This window comes from Chiloscyllium punctatum, chromosome 1, assembly GCF_047496795.1.
Source record: "Chiloscyllium punctatum isolate Juve2018m chromosome 1, sChiPun1.3, whole genome shotgun sequence".
Taxonomy (NCBI): Eukaryota; Metazoa; Chordata; class Chondrichthyes; order Orectolobiformes; family Hemiscylliidae; genus Chiloscyllium; species Chiloscyllium punctatum.
In genome coordinates, this window is record NC_092739.1 from 5222804 (window position 1) to 5244074 (window position 21271).

Consider the following 21271-nt stretch of genomic DNA (forward strand, 5'->3'; position numbering starts at 1 on the left):
GGTGATACATTCCTCCTCTTTTTTTACAGCTGATATCGCGCTATATTTGCTTCTGGATAATAAACATGGCATTGAAGATATGAAATAGGGTGGGCATTGAGGACTGGCAGGGTAACAGTTATGTGATACATTAAGTCCCAGCAGGAAAAGAAACCTCGTAAGTTGTGGATGAGGAGACCAATATGAAAGAAAGCAAGGTGAGAGGTTCTCTCAGCTCAGGCCTCGAGTCAATCACTGTTTGTAAAGCACTCGTTCCTTACACACTCACTAATACAATGATTAAAATGTAAATGTGCCAAGGTCTAAACAGCACAGAACACAATCTCTCAACGTATAAACCTTGTCTGAAATACATTCTTAATGGTAGCATTCTTTCTGGTTAGCACTGCTGCCTGACAGCCCCAGGGACCCAGGTTCGATTCCAGCTTTGGGTGACTGTGCAAACTCCACACATTCTCCCCGTGTCTGTGTGAGTTTCCTCTGGGTGCTCCGGTTTCATCCCATAATCCTAAAATGTGCAGGTCAGGTGGATTGGCCATGTTAAAATTGCCCATAGTAATAGGTAATTAGTCTGGGGTAAATATAGGGAAGGGGAATAGGTCTGGGTGGGTTACTCTTCGGAGGATCAGTGTGGACTTGTTGGGCCGAAGGGCCTGTTTCCATACTGTAGGGAATCTAATCTAATCTTACACACTCACTAATACAATGATTAAAATATAAATATACCATGGTCTAAACAGCACAGAACACAATCTCTCAAAGTATAAACATTGTCTGAAATACATTCTTAATGGTAGCATTCTTTCTGGTTAACATTGCTGCCTGACAGCACCAGGGATCCGAGTTCGATTCCTGCCTTGGGTGACTGACTGTGTGGAGTTTGCACATTCTCCCCGTGTCTGCGTGGGTTTCCTCCGGGTGCTCCGGTTTCCTCCCACAGTCCAAAGATGTGCAGGTTAGGGTGGATTGGCCATGGGAAATTGCCCGTAGTGTCCTGGGATGTGCAGGCTGGGTAAGTTAGCCATGGGAAATGCAGAAATAGGGTGTGCTGGGTGGGGTGGGATGCTCTTTGGAGGATTGGTGTAGACTCTATGGGCTGAACAGCCTCCATCTGCACTGTAAGGAGTCTATGATCCTCCCAGTTCTTCTGGTGAAGGAACGTAAGATGGAGGTGTGCGCCCTGGCCCCAGCACCTCACAACAACCCCATCACTGCAAAACCATCTTTAAAGACAGTATTGTTTGGGTCCAGACTAGACACAGTTCCACAAGCATCCAATTCTAGAGTACTTGGATAAATAAACCTATTGAGATTAAAATGATGCAGGAACAGGAGGCTTATGATAAATGTCTGGTTCGTAATTCCGTAGAGAACCAGCCTGAATAAATAATCAACTAACAAATATGACCAAGAGCAAAGAAGAGATAGCATAAAAGATTAAAACAATTTTAATAAATATCCAAACCAGAAAAGTGTGGTCAATTAAAGCATGGGGTCAATCTTGGTGAGAAAAATCAACTCGTGGAGGTTGAGAATGAGGTAGACATTTGAGCCGAAGACTTTACATCAACAAGGAAGTTGTCAGCACTGTCCCACCAAAGGAGCAGGCAGTCGAGAAGCTGGAGAAGATAGAAATAGGTAAAGATGAGATAGTTAAAAGGTTCAAAGTAAGAATTGGCTTGTCCGTATCAGAAGAATCCTTGGTTACTGAGATTGAAATTGAAGTGTTTTGTCCACAATTGTCCAGTGCTTGTTAAACATGTCCAGAGGACAGAAGGATTGAAATTGTTATCCCTCTCTTCACAAAAGACAAGAGCAAAAAGAGACCCACAGTTGCAGGTCAGTCCATATCATTGGTAGGGAGCCATTTAGAGTCAGTGAATGTGAAGTGTGTTTGTGTGGCTGTCACCCCAGCAAACATCTCAATTCTGTCAAAATTCTCATTGATTGCCCAAAAATCAGAGGAATTTGTATGGGGCATAGTTTTCAGTTTGTGCCTTTGGATGGATTGCTTAATCGCTTGCACTTTAGGATAAACATTTTCTTTCAATGTATTTATAGTATGAAATGTTTGTAATCTTTCAGCTAACCATTACCTTCATCTGCAATTTTACAAAGTGATTTGATTCAAGAATCTGAATATTAACATTTCTGGGTGGGTGGGGAGTTGGAGAGGGTAACAGTACCAACACAAGCACTGTACATTCAAAGGATGTGCTGGCTTTGGCCAGTTTTTGAAATTTGCATTTTAATCTATTTTTATTTTGCTGATTCTATCTTGTCAGATAGAGATATCACTGTCTACTTAGAGTTATAGAGTCATAGAGACGTACAGCATGGAAACAGACCCTTTGGTCCAACCCGTCCATGCCAACCAGATATCCCAACCCAATCTAGTCCCACCTGCCAGCACCCAGCCCATATCCCTCCAAACCCTTCCTATTCATATACCCATCCATATGCTTCTTAAATGTTGCAATTGTACCAGCCTCCACCACATCCTCTGGCAGCTCATTCCATACACGTACCACCCTCTGTGTGAAAACGTTGCCCCTTAGGTCTCTTTTATATCTTTCCCCTCTCATCCTAAACCTATGACCTCTAGTTCTGGACTTCCTGACCCCAGGGAAAAGACTTTGCCTATTTATCCTATCCATGCCCCTCATAATTTTGTAAACCTCTATAAGGTCACCCCTCAGCCTCCGACGCTCCAGGGAAAACAGCCCCAGCCTGTTCAGCCTCTCCCTGTAGCTCAGATCCTCCAACCCTGGCAACATCCTTGTAAATCTTTTCTAAACCCTTTCAAGTTTCACAACATCTTTCCGATAGGAAGGAGACCAGAATTGCACACAATATTCCAACAGTGGTCTAATCAATGTCCTGTACAGCTGCAACATGACCTCCCAACTCCTGTACTCAATACTCTGACCAATAAAGGAAAGCATACCAAACGCCTTCTTCACTATCCTATCTACCTGCAACTCCACTTTCAAGGAGCTATGAACCTGCACTCCAAGGTCTCTTTGTTCAGCAACACACCCGAGGACCTTACCATTAAGTGTATAAGTCCTGCTAAGATTTGCTTCCCCAAAATGCAGCACCTCTCATTTATCTGAATTAAACTCCATCTGTCACTTCTCAGCCCATTGGCCCATCTGGTCCAGATCCTGTTGTAATCTGAGGTAACCTTCTTCGCTGTCCACTACACCTCCAATTTTGGTGTCATCTGCAAACTTACTAACTGTACGTCTTATGCTCGCATCCAGATCATTTATATAAATGACAAAAAGTAGAGGACCCAGGACCGATCCTTGTGGCACAGCACTGGTCACAGGCCTCCAGTCTGAAAAACAACCCTCCACCACCACTCTCTGTCTAAGTTGCCTCTGTTGTTATCAAGTAGTGATGAATACTGTATGTACTCGTGCATAGGTCAAGTTTTGAAGACAGTTTTTAAAGCTGGAACTAGGGGGTCGACTTATACACCAGGTATTGTTTTCAAGGGAATGAAATTCATGCTTGGCATGAGTCAAAACATGGACAAAAAAGAGCCAGATTGCTGCATAAAATAATAAGCAACAAAAGGACAAAGAATTATGGCCATTATTGAATATTTTTCTACAAAATAACAGTAGAATGGTACTGTCGCACTGTATTCCAGTTACCACTGCTGTAATGTGCTTGTAGATCTACACACGTGCAGAAGCTAATAGGCATATGAGCCAGTGGTCAAGGTATTTATACAACACACAATTTTGAAAAACTAGGATCGACTTATACATGAGGTATATGGAAAATTCTGGATTTTTTGGCAAAAATAAAGGGTTTACTTATGCAGGAGATCAACCTATACATGAGTATATACGGTAGATTTCACAAATGATCCCTTTTGGTCCTTTTTCCATCTCTCCTTTCTCTCCTAAAGTTGCTAACTGTTTCTGGAGTGTGGCCTCAAAGGTATCGGTAATTGTCAGGACTTTGCCAAATACATAAATGGCATCATTTTTCACCTGTAAGTTCAGCCAGTTAGATTTAACAGGTAGATTCTCTGAAAATAGGCATCATAGCCGGTCCTGCCCTAACACAATCCACAGAAATTCCAGCTAATGTGACTGGAAAATGTGGTGGCTTTTCCCTTCTCTTATCCAGAGCTGTTGCAGAAATTGAAGAGTGCAGATTGCTGGTCAGCATAACCACCTGATGAAGGAGCAGTGCTTCCAAATAAACCTGTTTGACTATAACCTGGGGTTGTGTGGTTTTTAACTATGTCAGCTCACTGAGCATAAACTAGAAATTAAACCTGGCACCTTCTTGGTTGTCCATTCAATGTGTCTCTCTATCACCAGATGCTCACAGCTGTTTAAATAATTGGGAAAATAAAGTCAATGTCATATATTGTGGACTTCTGCAAATTCTTATTGGTGAATTCAAGTTAGAATCTTGTCATTTTCAATGTTGAACAGATGCTGGTTCAACTCCTCTAGCCAACATTGGGTTTCCATCAGTGCTGCGTTTACTTGGTTATACAGAGCTCTTTGTGATTGGCAGTGTGGGATGAAGGAGTGTATTATTTCTGTCTGAGCTGTTCAAGCTGCTTGTGACTGATAGTTGTCTGTTTTTCAACTTGTTTTACAGGGACCCGGAATTATGAAACCTTTTTTCAAGTTTGACAAAGACTGATTCCTATCTTTGAATGGAGACATTCATTTGCACAACAGCATATCTGGATGGCTTTATTTCTTCTTTTAGATCTGTTTGTTTATGGATTGATATTTCATGACTGTTTTAAACAGGAAATATTTGTTTTTAGTTTGTTAACCAGATTTTTAAAGGCAAAAAGGGTTAGAACTGCAGAGGCTAAAAATCTGAAATTTAAAAAAATAAACAAATGATGGTAATGTATGGCAAGTCTGTAAAGATTTAGAAGAGTAAATTGGCGAAGGGACCTGATCTGAAATGGTAACTTCCCTGCTGCTGGCAAAATTACTTATTCCAAGAATTTTCTGTCTCTTTTATTGTACATGTCGCTGTTTTATGAAATAGATTTTGCTGATTTTTAGTGATTCCTACAGAAATGTATTTGATTTACCGAACCTACTAAGATTCTGTTTTTAAAAAATGCTAACTCGCTCAGCAAGGTTAAAGTTGATGTAGGACAAACATGAGACAAATATTAGATGGAGAGGAAGAAACAATACATATGCAGGTATTGCATTTCTCACTTGTTAATGCAGCACAATTATGTCTAAAAATGTAGAGGCAGGATGGAATTTTGGAAGTAAATAATATTTCTAAGATGTAAACTCATTCTGTTTATTCAGTTTATCATAATCATCTTTTAAAGATGACCATCTGGGCCCTTGCTTTAACATTATAATCCCCTCACACACTCCGTTAGATCTAGTTAAAGACATATGGTGCCACATTAATGAATGGTGAGGGCAAATAATATATAATTTGATGGATAGTCCTATAGATTTCAAACATTTTGTGCAAGAAATACGTAGTCTACACATATATGCTTATTGAAGCTGACTTCAGCACACAAAACCACTCAACTCTTCTAGCTGAAAATGTCAATTACTAGGGACATAAGTTTAAAATAAAAGGGGGTATGTTTAAAGTAGATGAGAGAGGCAAGTTTTTCACACAGAGGATGGTAAGTGCTTAGAATGTACTGCCAGAGGAGCTGGTGGTGGAGGAGGAAACAATCGCAACATTTCAGAGGGAACTTGATAAATAAATGAAAAAGTAGGGAATAGAGGGATACTGACCGGAGAAACAAAAGGTGCTTATTTTAGAAAGGCTTCCGGTGTCAGCAGAGTCTTGGTAGGCCGAAAGGCCTGTTCCCGTGCTGTACTGTCCTTTGTTCTTTAATTGTAGAGTTCCAAAAAAAAATACAGGGGTCCATGCACAGAAATCTCAAAAATGTAATAATTCGGTAGAGAAAATACTCAAGAAAGGGGAAATTTGCATGAGTGTATTTAAAAAACTGGACAGGCAATGTGGCTCAGTGATTAGCACTGCTGCCTCACAGGCCAGGGATATGGGTTCGATTCCAGCCTCAGGTAAATGCCTGTGTGGAGTTTGCACATTCTCCCTGTGTCTGCGTAGGTTTCTTCCGGGTGCTCCGGTTTCCTCCCACAGTCCAAAGATGTAAAAGCTATGTGGATTGGCCATGGGAAATGGAGCGTTACAGGGAAAGGTGTGGGAAACGAAGCTCACTACCAAATAATTTTAGTCAGAGTCAAATTCCGAAGCAGTCTTTATTCATACGTTCTTGCAAGAACGGGTGATCCGAAGTAAGCACACCCCAGAATAAGATCAGCACATTTTTATACAGTTTCTTTGAGTCTCTCGGTTCTTCCCCTTTTACCTTATTGGCTTAGCATGCAAAGCGTCAAACCAATCACAAGTATTCGTAACTCGCCACCCTTGTTTACTTCTCTTTCTTCAGTGTCCCTTACCCATGTTTATTTCTAGCCTTATTTGGTTACCCTTATCCTATTCAGTTCCTTGTTCGTGACAAGTTAGCTGAGTATTATGGCTTCTGCATTATGGCTTTTGCTAAAGCAACACTTTTTCTCCTGTTAGGGGTTTCTGTAGAAATAACACTTACACACATTTTTCACAAGCATATTTTCCACAAAGGGTAAGGGTGGGATGCTCTTTGGAGGGTCAGTGTGGACTCGATGGGCCAAATGACCTGTTCTACACTGAAGGGATTCTGTGAAAATATAGGACTAGAATGTAAAGGGAAGAGGTATATATAAGGCAGCATGGTGGCACTGCTGCCTCGCAGCGCCAGAGACCCGGGTTCAATTCCCGCCTCAGGCAACTGACTGTGTGGAGTTTGCACATTCTCCCCGTGTCTGCGTGGGTTTCCTCCGGATGCTCTGGTTTCCTCCCACAGTCCAGGTTAGGTGAATTGGCCATGCTAAATTGCTCGTAGTGTTAGGTGAAGGGGTAAATGTAGGGGAATGGGTCTGGGTGGGTGCGCTTTGGAGGGTTGGTGTGGACTTGTTGGGCCGAAGGGCCTGTTTCCACACAGCAACTAATCTAATCTAAGGCAGCACATCCAAAAAAGATTATATAAAGATATGTTTAAAGAGCTGACTTTCACTTGACAAAGGCATGATTACTGTAATACCACTGGTGGTACATCCAGCCTGGGTAATTAGGTTGGGAAGTAGGTGCTATCACTTCAGTAAGACCACACTCCAGTCTCTGAACATCAGAACCCATCTATCAGCCAGCAATTAATATATTTGAAACTTCAGTTAACTGGGAGAAACCATGCCTCGTGTCATATTGTGGTGGAAGCACCAAAGAAAAGGCACCCTCTTTTTCACAGCCTGCTGAAAAGGTGACGATGAGCCCTATAATGAGGGCTGCTGGTACCTGGCTTGGAGATAGTGCTTTTTCCCTAACTCTCACCCATCTCAGAGAATGGGCCAGCAACGAGGTGTTCCTGACATCACTGAAAACTGAGCATTTGTACTGTGAAGCACTGTCTCCTTTGTGGACCTTGTGCATTCTGCAGAAGGCACCTTGGTCAGAGAGGGGACAGTGAGTAGGAGGGAGATGCCATTGGCCAGCGATAGTTATGACATAAGATCCAGGAAGGTGGGAAAGGTGCTGTAAAGTGTGGGGCTGTGTATGGGAGGCAGCAGCAGTCAGAGATAGGCAGAGATCCCAGCATTATCTGAGTGTACATGGTCAGGGTGATCTAACATAGAGCAATGGAGCAACATTGCCCTGGGGACTCTATCTTTGAGGAGAGACTGTCTGCGACATCTGAAACATTCCTCTATGACATGCTTTTGGATGAGATGCAGTGACCTTGAATTATGTGGGTGACCAACTGATGTCTGTGGCCTTAAAGACAACTATAGCCCGTGAACGTCTTTACTTTCAGCTCATTTCAGGCCTCATGTGGAGGCCTCAGTGGAACCTCACAGCACCCTGTCTTTAGGTCTTAAGGTCTTTATTGGAGTCATGTTTAATCATGTCCATCGGTATGTTTCTTTTATATTTAACAAAACCAGTCAAGCAGAAAGAGGCAAAGGATGTGCAGCCATGGTTGCTGCCCACGGGTACAGGGTAACCAATTGTACCCATCAAATCACCAGCTGGACAGCACAGAGCAAAAAGGATACCCCTCAATAAGTGTGCAGACTGTGCTCTGTTGCAGTCAAAGAACTGTGCAGGTTTGTCTGGGGCATAGCCATGATATGTACCTCTTCCAGCACTCTCAGGTACCAGAGCTGAACCACAGCCACACACTCACCATAGTGCATCTTAGCGGGTGCACAGTGTTGTGCAGGATGTGACACTGCAGTTTTCAGGCATTCTCTTTCTCCTCAGAAACAAACATTGGTCTGGCCCCAGGGCCAGTACCTGCACCAGCTGATCTCGTGCCCATGTAAGGGGGACAAAAGGAAGGAGAGTGAGGGGCATTTTCCACCTTCAAGGTGTGTGTGCTGAGACGCACTTCATCATAACAAACACTGCAACCATTGGAAGATCTGAGTCAGCGTTTGAACGTTACACCATTCACCATGGAAGTGGCCATTGCTTCATGATGTAGGTAAAGCTTTCAAAGTCTTAATCCATCAATGTGCACTCCCTACCAGTTTCACATCTGCTGCCCCTCCCCCAGCCGCGTGTGAATGATGATGGGATGATAAGAATGTACTCCTGGGGTCAGGCTGGTTCACATTTGGCCCTCCTCACTCAGGTATGTGCTGCCTCTCCTGCATTCCCTGAGGGAGTTTGTGAAGACAATGTCAGACCATGCTCTACTGCCACAACAGGCTCCATTCACTTTTCAGGTCTCCGAGAACGAGGGGGGTCAGCGTTCTAGGAAGGGTCAGGTATGGAACAGGGAGTCAACTCTGGGATGGTGTTATGTGTTGCACACATGTATAAGGTGGTGTGATGCAGACATAGCATTTTTATCATCCTATCATCATTCACACGCGGCTGGGGGAGGGGCAGCAGATGTGAAGCTGATAGGAAGTGCACATTGATGGATTAAGACTTTGAAAGCTTTACCTACATCATGAAGCAATGGCCAGGGTTGCTGGAGGCTACTGACCTCCTCTGGCAGGGAGGCCATCCTCTTCCAGAGCACAGGCACGTGGCTCTCTCACCGATCACAAGCTCAACAGGGAAGAACTGGGAGGGAGTTACCATCATATTTTGGTTTCTCAGTCATTGTGGAGTGACAAAGGCAGTCAAAGGACAGGGCAATGGATCAGCTCCATCCCAGAAGACCAGAAGACATAGGAGTGGAAGTAAGGCCATTCGGCCCATCGAGTCCACTCTGCCATTCAATCAAGGTTGATGGGCATTTCAACTCCACTTACCTGCACTCTCCCCATGTCCCTTAATTCCTTTCATCCCAATGGTATTGTTCTCCATGATAATGCTGCTTCTACTTCCACACTAGCAGATGGTTTGCACACATTCATAACAAAGCATTCAATATAACCATCTATAAAAGGCTCTTTGGCCAAGGTTTCAATCTCCTACCATATTCTCAGCTCTTTTTGTGGAAGGGTGGAATGAATATACTTCATACGGTGTTCCTTGGAAAGGAAAGATATTGCCCGATTGGAGTTGCGACCCTCTATAATACATCTACTACTCGCCTACTCTCGTGAGTTCAAAGATTGCTCAGAGAAGACAGTGACTACTGTGGCGCTGTTGTAAGAATTGTGAAGTTGTAGGAACATTCCCTTCAACTGGAGGCCATTTTTCCACATAAATCAAGGGACACTGTGAAAATGTGGAGTTTCACCTTCACAAATTAGAAGAGGCTTTGAAAGCTGTTGTTCTGGGATTCTTTCACAAGGACAGGGATCTCTAGGAGACTTGGTGCTTGATTGCACAAACGCAGGACATGTCTGATCTGACACCTCCCAGTCAGTCACAATCTCATCCCAGAGTTTGGACTGGTTAGATGTCACGAGCTTAAAATCTGCAGCTTCCTTCACATCCTTTTCCAACTCACAAACATTCTGTAGTTGGTCACTTTCAGCACAGCCAGATTACTCTTCCAAGGTGGACTTCTGAAAACTTAAAACAAAGATCTGTTCCCTCGCTCGAGAGTTACTCTATCAGAGGCAAAGTCATCTCTGGTGGATTGAAACCAAATGTTTTCCCCAACTAAAAATTCAGAGTGATCTTCCCAGCTCTGGATAGTTCTGCAAAAGAGAAACCTTTATTTCGTTTAAGGTGTCTCTTTGACATGTCAGCTGTGCAAGAACTCTGGCTGTTTCTGCACTGAATGTGTTCCACAGTCTAAGTAAGTTTCAATGTCCACCTCTAGCTGGCCCTTACCACTGCTGAGCTTCACTTTGGGTATTTTCTGCGGCTCTTGGTTTCTCTCGCTGGGCTGGCCTTTCGGTTTGGCTGCCCCAGGCCTTCACTTCAGGGTCTCACCAGCCCCTCCAGTCCTGAGGGTCCTTCTGAAATAATGTCAGAACTTCATCCTTCAGCATTACTGAACATAACTACCGACAGAAGATGGTAATAAAGGACATCTTACATGGAGCTCCAGCCTCCAATTCTATTTGATCAGACCTTACCATGACCAATTATTTTTAACACCTGCTCAGTCATTGTACTTACAGAGAAAGTACAATTCTGTTGACTCCATGTGTCCAAAGCAACAGATTGCAGAAATTCAAAAATTTCATATCAAGATTCTTACATATCCATAAAGCTTTTGAGGGCAACATCATGTTATCATGCAAGGGGGACCCTTCAAATGAGGGGCCAAGATCTCCTTCCAGCTCATGGCTTGCACCCCCCACCAACTTACGCTGGAGCTAGCCCACCTTCTGGTTGAAGACTGGGCACCCTGACTGCCAGATTTTTATACAAACGCACCAACAAGGAGTAGGCCGTTCAGCCTCTTCAATCTGCTCCGCCATTCAATATGACTGAGTGCCACAAAAATCGGTGCTGTGTCCGCTACTGTTCATCATTTACATAAATGATTTGGATGTGAACATAAGAGGTACAGTTAGTAAGTTTGCAGATGACACCAAAATTGAAGGTGTAGTGGACAGCAAAGAGGGTTACCTCAGATTACAACAGGATCTGGACCAGATGGGCCATTGGGCTGAGAAGTGGCCGATGGAGTTTAATTCAGATAAATGTGAGGTGCTGCACTTTGGGAAAGCAAATCTTAGCAGGACTTATACACTTAATGGTAAGGTTATTGGCAACACTCCTAGGGAGTGTTGCTGAACAAAGAGACCTTGGAGTGCAGGTTCATAGCTCCTTGAAAGTGGAGTCGCAGGTAGATAGGATAGTGAAGGCGGCGTTTGGTATGCTTTCCTTTATTGTTCAGAGTATTGAGTACAGGAGTTGGGAGGTCACGTTGCGGCTGTACAGGACATTGGGTAGGCCACTGTTGGAATATTGCATGCAGTTCTGGTCTCCTTCCTATCGGAAAGATGTTGTGAAACCTGAAAGGGTTCAGAAAAGATTTACAAGGATGTTGCCAGGGTTGGAGGATTTGAGCTACAGGGAGAGGCTGAACAGGCTGGGGCTGTTTTCCCTTGAGTGTCAGAGGCTGAGGGGTGACCTTATAGAGGTTTACAAAATATTGAGGGGCATGGAAAGGATAAATAGGCAAAGTCTTTTCCCTGGGGTGGGGGAGACCAGAACTAGAGGGCATAGGTTTAGGGTGAGAGGGGAAAGAGGGATCTAAGGGGCAACGTTTCATGCAGAGGGTGGTACATGTATGGAATGAGCTGCCAGAGGATGTGGTGGAGGCTGGTACAACTGCAACACTTAAAAATATAAAAACATCTGGATGGGTATATGAATAGGAAGGGTTTGGAGGGACATGGACCGGGTGCTGGCAGGTGGGACTAGATTGGGTTGGGATATCTGGTCGGCATGGTCGGGTTGGACTGAAGGGTCTGTTTCCATGCTGTACATCTCTATGACTCTCTCGTCATGACTGAACTGATTACGACTTCCTGCCTACCTGCCAATAACCTTTCCAACTTTTGCTTGTGCAGAATCTGTCTACCTCTACCTTAAACATATCCAAGGACTTATTGGTGGCACAGTGGTTAGCACTGCTGCCTCACAGTGCCAGAGACCTGGGTTCAATTCCTGCCTCAGGCCACTCTCCGTGTGGAGTTGGCACATTCTCCCCGGGGGTTTCCTCCGGGTGCTCTGGTTTCCTCCCACAATCCAAAAATGTGCAGGTCATGTGAATTGGCCATGGCAAATTGCCCATAGTGTTAGGTGAAGGGGTAAATGTAGGAGAATGGGTCTGGGTGGGTTACGCTTCGGTGGGTCGGTGTGGACTTGTTGGGCCGAAGGGCCTGTTTCCACACTGTAAGAAATCTAAATCTAAAACCTTAATGGACTCCACCTCCACTGCTTTCTCAAGAAGAGAGTTCCAAACATTTTAAAGGGGAAAGTTGCCATAGGGCTACTCTCTCATTAGATGCAGAGAGGGAGAGAGAGAGAGAGAGAGAGAGAGATGGCTGATGATGGTTTAACCTGAGGGGCACCATGTCTCAGGCGATGGGAGAGGTTGAGAAGAAGAATTCTTTGTGTTAACCTCAGCCAGGATGGGAATTGAACCCATGCTGCTAGTAACACTCTCTATCAGAGACCAGCCATCCAGCCAACTGAGTGAATGAACCCTCAAAGATTTACAACCTTCCAAAATAAAATGTATGCATAATTTCTGTTCAAATAGGCAATCCCTGATTTTTAAGCAGTGACTCCTACTTATAGATTCTCCTGTAAGAGGAGCCATTCTCTGTACATTATCCTTTCAAGAACCTTCAGGATCTTATATTAAGTTACCTCTCAATCTTCTAAACTCTAGGAAATATGAGCCGAGCCTGTCCAACCTTCATCAAAAGCCCTTTTGCCCGAAACGTCGATTTCGAAGCTACTTGGATGCTGCCTGAACTGCTGTGCTCTTCCAGCACCACTAATCCAGAATCTGGTTTTCAGCATCTACAGTCATTGTTTTTACAACCTTTTCTTATGACCCACTCGTTCTTGGTAGTAATCTAGTGAACCTTCTTCGAAATGTTCCAATACGTTAACATTCCCCATTCAATAAGGTCTCTACTACAGTGCACAGTCCTGGAGATGTGGTCTCTCCTGTGCCCTGAACAACTGAAATATAATACCCCCACTTTGGTATTCAGTTTCCCTGACAGCATTTGGTTGGTGTTCATATCCTTGGCCACAAGGTGGCATATGATTGGCTGCTGCACATTAGGGGAGAAAGTGAGGACTGCAGATGCTGGAGATCAGAGCTGAAAATGTGTTGCTGGAAAAGCACAGCAGGTCAGGCAGCATCCAAGGAGCAGGAGAATCGACGTTTCGGGCGTCAGCCCTTCTTCAGGAATGTCGATTCTCCTGCTCCTTGGATGCTGCCTGACCTGCTGCGCTTTTCCAGCACCACATTTTCAGCTCTGCTGCACATTAGGCACCATCTTCCAAAGATGGAGTCAGGAATTGGCCATCCCACCGATCTCCAGATGGAATGCCCACTTTTCATACATTCCAGCTCTCACTTGGGAGCAATACAGTCCACATTCATCTGGATATCACCGGGACTCCAAGCATTAGCTTATGTGGAAAGATGACATAAACTGGGGCTATATTTCCTGGAATACAGCTTGATAAGTGACTATTTGACTGAGGTATTTAAGGTTTTGAAAGGAACTGATGAAGCAGATTGAGAGAACCTTTTTTTTTCCTGCTGATTCAGTTGTCTAGGAGAAGCAGACATCTAGCCTGGACATCTTATGAGATGTTCATTTGTTTCACAGCTTGACATTGATCCAGAAGAGTATAGGAGTACTCCTCCCAGCTCCACAGCTCTTCTGAGGGTGATGTCCCCCATTACTCTTTAGGTCCCCATTTCCTCTCTTCTTCTTACACAACAAGATGATGCTTGTTCCTGTTGTTGATGGGTCTGGAAGGGTTAAGACATGATTGCATACAATAAGCACCAGCCACTCTGATGGTACCCTGAGGACTTGGTGGACTGGTACATGAGGATCTTGTGGAGGACAGATGTAAGGCTAATGTAAGCTGTTGTTATTAATAGCGGGCCTGTTCTTGCTATCTGTAAATCATTGTAGCAGTGCAGTCAGCTACATCTTGTTATCTTTACAAGATTCTTCTTGTTTGATCAGAAAGTGGCTTCCCTCATACTCATTAGACCACGTAAGACCCTAAGTCACCAACACACTTAGGAGATATGGATGGCAGGACATATCGGATAGTGATCGGAAGATTGAGGTTAGCAGCACTAGTACCAATACAGTAAACATGTCGGTAACCCAGAGAGACTTCAAGGAAGACAAATAATACTGATTGCTGAGGAACATCAAGCCCCAAAAATGCCTTGTGGCAACTTTCAATACTGGAGACTAATTCAAAGAATGATACAAAGCATTTCAGACTTAATTAAAGACATGTCCGCACAGAAGAAATCTGCAGCACTAAGTCAGAGTTCCAGACTACATCTGGAGACCCCATGGTCTGTGTGTGCAGTCTCAAATCCAAGTTCAGCCAATGATCCAACAGGCATTAATTTTGAGTGAATCAAAATTTTAAAAAATCTCTGGTACAAGGGGAGAACCTTGAATAGCACTGTATTTCAGGCTGAAAAGGTAAGAATCTAAAGCAATAATTTGTAGCTCAGATTGGCTGCAATCATCATAGCACCTGGATGCCATGAGGCCGGCAAAAAGCAGAACCAAGAGAGTCCGAACAGCAACTTGTATAATCTGGGGCCGCAGAGCGAGGAAATTGCAAATGTAGCCATTTAAAGCAAATAAATATTGGGAAATTTTAATAAGTCAGCAATCCTGATCTAACGCAGGAGTTTTGCAGGAGATGCCATTGCAGCCACAAAGGACATGAAATTCTTCAATAAAGACATAAGTGAAGGGAAAACCTCCAAGATATCTTTAAAAGGCAGGAAAATCTCCGGTATAGCTGTTTTTTCTCCATTATCGGTACAAAAACATGGAATTCCTCCATCATAGCTGCAAAGATTAGGGAAACTCTCCAGGAAAACAGCAAAGTGCAGGAACCACCAACATGGAAATCTTCAAAGTAGGTTCACACATCAGGATACAGTAGCATAAGAAATAGGATTGCCAGGAAGATTCCATTTCAGTGATGGGGTAAATACAAAACAAAATTAGACATCTGAAAAAAACAATCCTTGAGATATATTAGCTGTGTTAGAAACTGGTGATAAGTCAGAAGGTGAACAAATAAATACACAGCTGTACACAATTGGGATTATAGCAGATGCAGTTATTTCTTACCAAGAAGTGAAAGAAACAACAAACACATTCATAGAGGTACTGGAAGCCTTTGACAATCACTGAAACCTCAGAACTAAAAATACAATATTTAGCAGAAGAACACAACATTGACAGAAGTCCACAGGCTATTTCATTAATAACCCCTACAGACTGGGGGATAGATGTGATTTTGATGACATAAAGTCTGTATTAATCAGTAACCAAAACTGCTGGGATTACAGATCAGACTGTTAGATTTATTATAGTCTAAAGAAGACCAGACTCTAGAAAAGCCCATTCAGATGGCGAGTGAAGCAATGGTCTGAAAGCAACACGGATCTCTGTCTGAAGGGGAGAAAATTAAACTTGGTGTATCAAACCTTTGTATTCCATTCAATTCCCAAGTTATATACCACTAAAGAAACATGTGATAAGCCAGTACAGTGATTAGATTCCCTACAGTGTGGAAACAGGCCCTTCAGCCCAACAGGTCCACACCCACCCTCTGAAGAGCAACCCACCCAGACCCATTCCTCTACATTTACCCCTTCACCTAACACTATGGACAATTTAGCATGGCCAATTCACCTAATCTGCACATTTTTGGACTGTGGGGGGAAACCGGAGCATCCAGAGGAAACCCACACAGACACAGGGAGAGAATGTGCGAACTCCACACAGACAGTTGCCTGAGGTGGGAATTGAACCCAGGTCTCTGGTGCTGTGAGGCAGCAGTGCTAACCACTGAGCCACCATGCCACCACCATGGATAGGACAGCCACCAGCACAATGGTCCAAAGAAACCCTGCAGTTACAAACAATATTCAGCTGTTAAACCAGATTACTTCAATTGTAAAACAATAAGCCACCTCCAGAAAATTTGTCAAAGCAGGGCACAGCCACAGAACAACAAAAGACCTGCACAAGGAAGTAAATGAAGGTGAGCTCTCTCCAGTAGAAGACAAGCCCTAAGGCAGCCAGCAACAACAGCCATATCCTGACACTGGAATAACAGCAGCAATAAATGTAACAAACAGACAAAACTGGTCGCAATCAAAATAGTCAAACTCCTGTTTTCGGTCACACCAATGAACCTAAGCTAAACCTGACAGAACCTGGCAAGCTCAGACTCCAGAGAGAGGGGCAATGGACAGAGACTAAAATAGGTAGAGTCCAGTGGGAAGTGAAACTTGGAGATAGTGCAGTGGACTGACCAAGCTAACTAGGGCATCAAATCTCAGACTGAGCAGTCCCCTCCTCCCCTTCCCCAAGCACTGGCAAATGACCACACGCAGTATGAAACACCAGCAAAGAGAAGTTTTACTTGATTCCCAATACAATACACTGCTAGCTATCCTGGTTCTAGAGAAGACCTTTTTCCTATCTCTGTCACATCAGCATATCAAGGCAACAGACCAGGCAGCACAGTGATGCAGAAGACTTCAGCTGTTCAGAGTCATCTCAAAGATTTTAATCATCCCCAGACAGTGAATATGTCAGCACATTTTAATATTCAGTGAAGAGTCATGTTGACAATATACTGATGACATACAAGAGATTGCTAAGGATTCAGGTACTGCAGGATAATTCCTTTCACATGACACAGAATGTTTGGATAATTAAAAACCATGTCTTTTTGTTTCTTTATGCTGTTTAATTTGGGACTGAAATTAGGAAAGAACTGTTTTAAAAACCCAGGATAGCTGGTTGGATTGAAAGTAAGTAATTTGATATTGTTTGCGAACCCTCTTTGTCCAGCTCTAGGTTACAGCCGTGTTACAGATGACCTGGAGGTGATGGGTTGTGTACAGATGTAGAAACAATAAAAGCTGATTAGTTGTGGACGTGGGACCAGTTATTGATGACAAAGGTTTTCTGCCTTCCAACAATGGTGTGATTGGTTTTCAGGTAACTGGACAACGTGGGACGAGGAAGGAGACACAGGCAAGCCATCAGGTCTCCACCAACCAGGCAATCTCTCTGTTTTCTGCATTAAGCCATTTCATACTTGGAGAAAATCAGTTTATTTTCCTTCAGTGGTTGTTGCAAGTGGTGGCTTTTAATTAATAAGCCCAAAACCTTTAGTAAGCGATCTGGCCTCTCTGTGTCTTTGGTAAATCAGTGGAAGCATCTGGAGAAGGATGACTGAGAAATAACATTCTGACTAACACAAGAATCATGTCGGCGACCCTTGTCAGCAGGAATCACTGAATTGTTTTTATTTCAAATTCTTTCCTCTGTCTAGGATTTGTTATTGCGCATGTGCGCGTGTGCTTGTGTGTATTTGTGTGTGTGTGTGTGTGCGTGTGTGTGTGCATGTTTGTGTATGCATGCATGTGTGGATTTGTGTGTGCATGTGTGTGTGCATGTGTTTGTATGTGCGCGCATGTGTGTGTGTCTAAGGGGAAGTTTTAAAGAGGATTAGAGTTTTAATTAGTGGTATTATATGCTAATAGTTTAAAACTGTTTTCCTGTAGTTAAACTCTAATTACTTGCAATAAATCATATTTTTTTATTAAGTACAGCAATCTGGCTGGTGCTTCCCCTCACCCTGGGTCTAAAAGTCAGGGAAATTGGGCAATTTTTGCATATCTTTAAAAATCTTTACCTTTTATGATGACTCCAGGAATAGCAGAATTTGAGTTTCTACCCTAGTGAGTCATATGATGATTGACCATGCTAAATGTATCAGATACACCCAGGACCCAGAAGAGGGTATAGACTCACTTGTGAATGGCTAGGATCAATGTGCAGATAATTGCAACCAAAATTCCCTTTAAAGAAGAGTTAATCAGAGACTGAATCCTTGTGGAACTTCATGGTGAGACTCTATCAGACTTTATACAGTCTAGAAAGGATTTCATATTGTTGAAATCAGTTCAGTTATCTTGGTAGTGGGAGCTGCAAAAAAAACAGAAGGGGCTGTCCATTAAACTGACACAGCAACCAAAGGAAAACAACAAAGAGCCTCAACACAACCCGCTTTGGTGGAGAATATTGAAGGGACTACCCGGGGATAAAGCCTTTGGCAAACACAAAGTGTACGTCTCTGAGGGAAGAGAGAACACAAGAATTCTCAAAGACAGCAGGAGAATCTGTAAGTTCTGCAGCAGACACATTGAGGGAACCACTACATCAGCGATTGTGACAGAGGTAGCCCCTGCAACATTCATCGATCCTGTAACAGAGTAAATTTGTTTAATGTCTGTCCTCAGAGTACCAGAGAAATTTCAATTGCTGGGCTTACCAACCAGAAAATGTATGGCCCGTAACTAGAATGGACCGAATCGGTGAGGAGTGTAATCTCCAGTTGAAGTCTGGTTCTCATTGACATTTGCTGCTGATAAGTGAGAGGAAGAACTTCAAAAGGAGTGGGGAAGGTGGCCTGAGAACAGGGGCTGGGGGGTGGAATATACAGAAGCAAGAAGGCCTGTAAATGGGAATGAGGATTTGCAAAATGATCTGCACAGAGCAGAAAGCAGTTACAACATTTTAACCATGAAATACTCCAGCATTTGGGAACCCTGAATACCTGAAATCATTGAAGTAGTGAATTGCTTACAATTAATGTGGAGTCTCTAGCTTAAAGCTACTGGTGTTCAGGAGCTTCTATATCGGGGGAGAATGTAGTGAATGCTGGGGTAATGAGCGAGGTATCAATCAGATCATCTAATAGTGAACAGTTTTGTTTCATAAAGATTTGCATCTATGTGTCATCACATCATAAAATGTCTCAGCCACTGTGAATTACTTGAGGTGCAATGGCTGTACTAGAGATAAATGTGCAGTAGTGTTGTTGTGGTCTCAACATTCGATGGCATTTTGACTTTGGAGAGCTTTGTCACTTTTTTTAAGGAAAAGCATTTATTGCCAATCTCTGTCTGTTGTCTTTATATACTGTTGTGTCTTGGAAGTAAGTGGTTCCCTTGTGTGTTGTGGCTTTAAGTTTAATACTTCAACATGAATTAAAATCCCCGATGTCAACACAAAATTACAACATTTGGTCAGGACAGGAGGAGGACACAAATATCTAAACAAGTGAGTTAGTGAGAATGAAAAAGTAGGTCTCAAAAATCACAAAATAGTACTTGAGAAAATCTCAAGAGGAGAGCTCAATAAAAGAAATGGATCCCTACACATCAATACCAGGAGCACTGGGAGGTGCTCCCTCAGCCATTAGACAACTCCACACACAAGCCACACTGGAGAATAACGAGCCAAATTCAACTGAACAAAAACCAGGTGAACTTGACAATGTCACCTCCACAAGCAGCAGACAACATTCAGCTGCAGGATCATTTCCCCCATCCATGCACAAATAAAGGAAGAGGCAGTGTTCACCTGTTCTCCTGAGAAGAAAGTGAACACACCGTACATGTCGTAAACATCCACCAGAAGGGGCAAGACCACAGTCAGTGATTGAAGACCAATCAGAAGAGATTTGGTCAGGACAGGAGGAGGACACTAATTAATTAAGAAAAGAAATATAAACATTCAGCAATGGAATGAACACTTGGGAGAAAATAAATTATGAAGGAAGCAATTATCAAATAAGAGAGCTGATAACATCCATGACCGTGACATAAGGAGATGTGATGGGAGTGTGGAGAAAGTCTCATTGATGATGGTCCTGAGGGATCTCTGCCATGATATTTGTCATGATAATATCAGAGTCCCAGATCGCTTGAGCTCCTAAGAAAGACACTGTTTCTAAAGCAAAAAAGACACGTGTCAGAGATGGATGAGAATGCAATTCAGTGACTGTTGTGAAAATTTATTTGTCGACTGTAGAATGTCACACCTGGAAGGGTGTCAAGAAATTTCAGAGAAATACCTCAAGGGAAGAGATTCATTAGTAAAACCTGAAGCATCTCCTGAGTTCCATCCCCAGACAGTGGCCTAATGTGACGAGAAAGAAAGCAGCCTGGGTGAAAGGCATGTTTACCCCTGACTTGAACATACAAGTGAAGATGTTAGAAATGTGTGTGTGTGTGTGTGCCTGTGTGTGTATACATGTGTGTGTGCGCTTGCGTGTGTGTGCGTGCATGTGTGTGTACGCATGCATGCACACACATGCGTGCACACAGACACACACGCACACATGTGTATACACACACACATGCACACGCGTGTACACACACACACATGCACACATTTGTGTGCGCACGCACACAGACACCCACACACAGACACATACGCACACATACACACACACACGCACATACACACACAAACACACACGTGCATGCACACACCCACACATATACACACACAAACGCATACGTGCACACCCACACATACACACCCACACACACAGATACATATACACACACGCACACATACACATACACACATGCGCACACCCACACACATACACACACAAGTGCACACACCCACGTGCACACATGCACACACACACACCCACACACACAGACACACACAGCCACACACACATAGACACACCCAGACACACCCACGTGCACACACACACACAGACACAGACAAATACACGCACACACACACTCTCTCTCTCTACTGGACATCTCCTTTCAGCTGATCTGCAGTATCCAGCATTTCTACATCCACTGTCCACCTGCCGGAAAGAATGGTACTGGATGCACCAACTGAACATCTGCAACGTTCCACAATCTCCTCTGTTTAGACAAGTCGCTAGGTGAGAAGTAATCTTTATAACTGGTATCATTTTACTGATTTCTCTTTCTAACTGTCATGTCAGTGAGACCCTTTTCTTTCCTGTTTTTGGAACTAATAAATTCATACTTTCTTTAACTCTAGAAAGCCAGTTTAAATTGGCTCCTTTTAAGAAGCAAATACAGTGGAACAGGGCATGTTATCTCCCAGGGAAGGGATTCTTTATTTTCTGTTCACATTGTTTCCACTAACAAAGGGAGGGGTTGAATAAGGAAGGGAAGCCAGTTCATCTT

The 21271-nt window shown here is 43.4% G+C and overlaps 1 protein-coding gene across 1 annotated transcript in view; it reads left to right on the top strand.

Moving 5' to 3' along the window:
- tmem154 (transmembrane protein 154) overlaps positions 1–5303 on the top strand; it is a 58658-nt gene extending 53355 nt beyond the window's left edge. The window contains exon 6 of the mRNA XM_072579074.1: positions 4636–5303. Coding sequence (XP_072435175.1) covers positions 4636–4651 — 16 coding nt within the window. The 3' untranslated portion in view covers positions 4652–5303. The remainder of the gene's footprint in view (positions 1–4635) is intronic.
- The last annotated feature ends 15968 nt before the right edge of the window (positions 5304–21271 follow it).